Genomic DNA, 2,245 nt, shown 5'->3' with positions numbered 1-2,245 from the left:
AATATAAAAATTTACTGGACATTATCTTGTGGTTTTATTGTTTAAGAAAGTATAAATTATTTAGTATATTGTGGATAAAAGGAATACTATTTCAATAAACGTGTTAATAAAACTATTTTCAATCAAATGTTAATTAAATAGAATACTACTTCATATTTTTTTTACATTAACGAGATCAGTTTAAACAAATATTTTCCTCCCACAAGGGGAGACTATGCACTTGGGAATTTTTATTGTAATTAAAAAATAAAAATATTTTGTTCAAAATTGACGCCTAATACTAACCAAAAATAATTTTTAAAAGCTTTATGTGTAATGTGAGAATCATTTAACCCACTTAAAATTAGAAATAGGAACCAATACTTGAAATCTTGAAGGAAGGCTTGAAATAATTCAGCCCAAAACTGTTTACTGTTAAATTTGAAAATACTTGCAATGCCAAAAATAAATAAATAAAAATTATTGACTACTCAGACCAGAGCCAGTGAAGACTAGATATCTAGGATGAGCGGAAAGAGCCTACTGGGACTTTGGCTTTACCGGAGTGGCGAGTCATGGTCTATCAAGGAAGCACCGCCCATACCACAAGTTAGTATATAATAATAATATTGTTTAAAATAATTTATTTAAAACATAATCATATCGCACTTTCACAATAGAATTGTTACATCTCAAAATTGAATACTCTTTCAGAAATCGAATTTAAAGTTTTCCTCATTGAAAATTATTTTATATTCTGATAAAGGTATTTTTAGCAAAGTAGTGTACTTTCTTTTTTATGTTCTATTGTAAATTTGAGTTTTTGTTGCAAAAGCATTAGTTGATTGTTTATTAAAAATTTCATAATTTTTTTAAAATCACATATTTGTATTAGTACACCAAAAAAAAAAACAACCAAAAATAGCTTTTTTAAATAATGGATAAAATTAGCTCCCTGTTAATTTCTTTATTATCAAATCTGTCTGGGAGTTAAAGTTTAAAAATTTACGTTTTTGAAACAATGATTTTTGCATTAAAACAATTGACATTGTTTAACCATCGATATAACATCGACCTTGCAAAATTTCGATGTTTTGCTTTAAAAGACGAAAAACCGGATAAAAAAATATATATAAAACCGTCACACTACTTACCTGGCTTTATTTTCTGATAAGAATCATTTTGAATCTAAATTGAATCATATAAAAAACTATATAGCCATAAGTTTTAACAAAAACAAAACAGCACAAAAACAATGCTATATAATTTCAATGTCAGATTATTCAGAGGTAAACATAACGGACCTTCAGCATCTATAATTCTAATAATTGTTTAAATTCTTATCAATGTAATTTAATTTTGAACTAATTATTCAACAATTTGTACCAAACATTCTTGTGTATCATTTTGTCTATGAGCCAATGTATATATTTTAAATCACCAATTAAGGGTTAGGAAAAAATTAAATATTTTCAATTATTAAATTTGTGCTACGATCTAATGCTGGTAAATAATTCTAAAGTCTTATTTCATTATTATTCAATAAAATATTTTAAAAGTTTTTGGCTTATGACAACCTTTATAGATAAATTTCAATAATTAATAAATTTAGATTTTTAAAAAATGAATAGATTTAGACATCATGTTTATTTTATTTAACATTTTCAACCTTACCTCGAACCACCGTATCATTAAACTAACCCAAACCTGCACAAGTTTAGCTTTTACGAAAAAGAAAAAATTATCATAATGTCAAAATAAGGTCCTAAGAATCCCCCGATGGTTTTGTCAGAAATTGCCAATTTCATCGGAATTTACAAATGGAATCAATAGCTATTTGATCATAACCACTTGACAGATAACCACTTCATCAAAAAGTGGTTCATAAAATTCCACTACAATTTACCGACAGTTAAAGGAGCAGTAACTAACAACTTGGGAAATCCAACCTCATCTTGAAGAATGCTTCCCAGGCTGCTGCAGTACATTCTGTTTACATATTTTTATTATTTACATTACTACTATTTTATTTATTTTTTCTCTTTGTCTTTTTCTCCAATTAATTTTTTATTGTTCCCCATTAGAAGTCAATTATTTATTTTATTAACTCTATAAATGTCATTTTTTTTTTTTTTATTAACTTTTCTTATTCTCTCTTCTTAAGAATTACTATCTTTATCTACTTATTCTATTTTTATCTATATATATTTTTTATAATCCATCGTTATTATTCACAATAGTTCAATATTTATAGCGTTGTAAATAG

At 25.7% G+C, this 2,245-nt stretch overlaps 1 protein-coding gene across 6 annotated transcripts in view; it reads left to right on the top strand.

Annotated features, from left to right (window-relative positions):
* Trh (tryptophan hydroxylase) overlaps positions 1-2,245 on the top strand; it is a 261,632-nt gene that overhangs the window by 244,449 nt on the left and 14,938 nt on the right. For 4 of the 6 annotated variants that reach the window (XM_067051896.1, XM_067051895.1, XM_067051893.1 and 1 more), the window contains one exon: positions 475-588. The exons of the other annotated variants lie outside the window; for them this stretch is intronic. In XM_067051896.1, the coding sequence (XP_066907997.1) occupies positions 505-588 (84 nt within the window). In that variant the 5' untranslated portion in view covers positions 475-504. The remainder of the gene's footprint in view (positions 1-474; positions 589-2,245) is intronic. 6 annotated transcript variants of the gene reach the window in all.

This window comes from Halyomorpha halys, unplaced genomic scaffold (genome assembly GCF_000696795.3).
Source record: "Halyomorpha halys isolate HHAL.00 unplaced genomic scaffold, Hhal_1.1 Scaffold388.1, whole genome shotgun sequence".
Lineage (NCBI taxonomy): Eukaryota > Metazoa > Arthropoda > Insecta > Hemiptera > Pentatomidae > Halyomorpha > Halyomorpha halys.
Note: the sequence above shows the minus strand (reverse complement) of the source record. Positions and strands in the feature narration are given on the sequence as shown.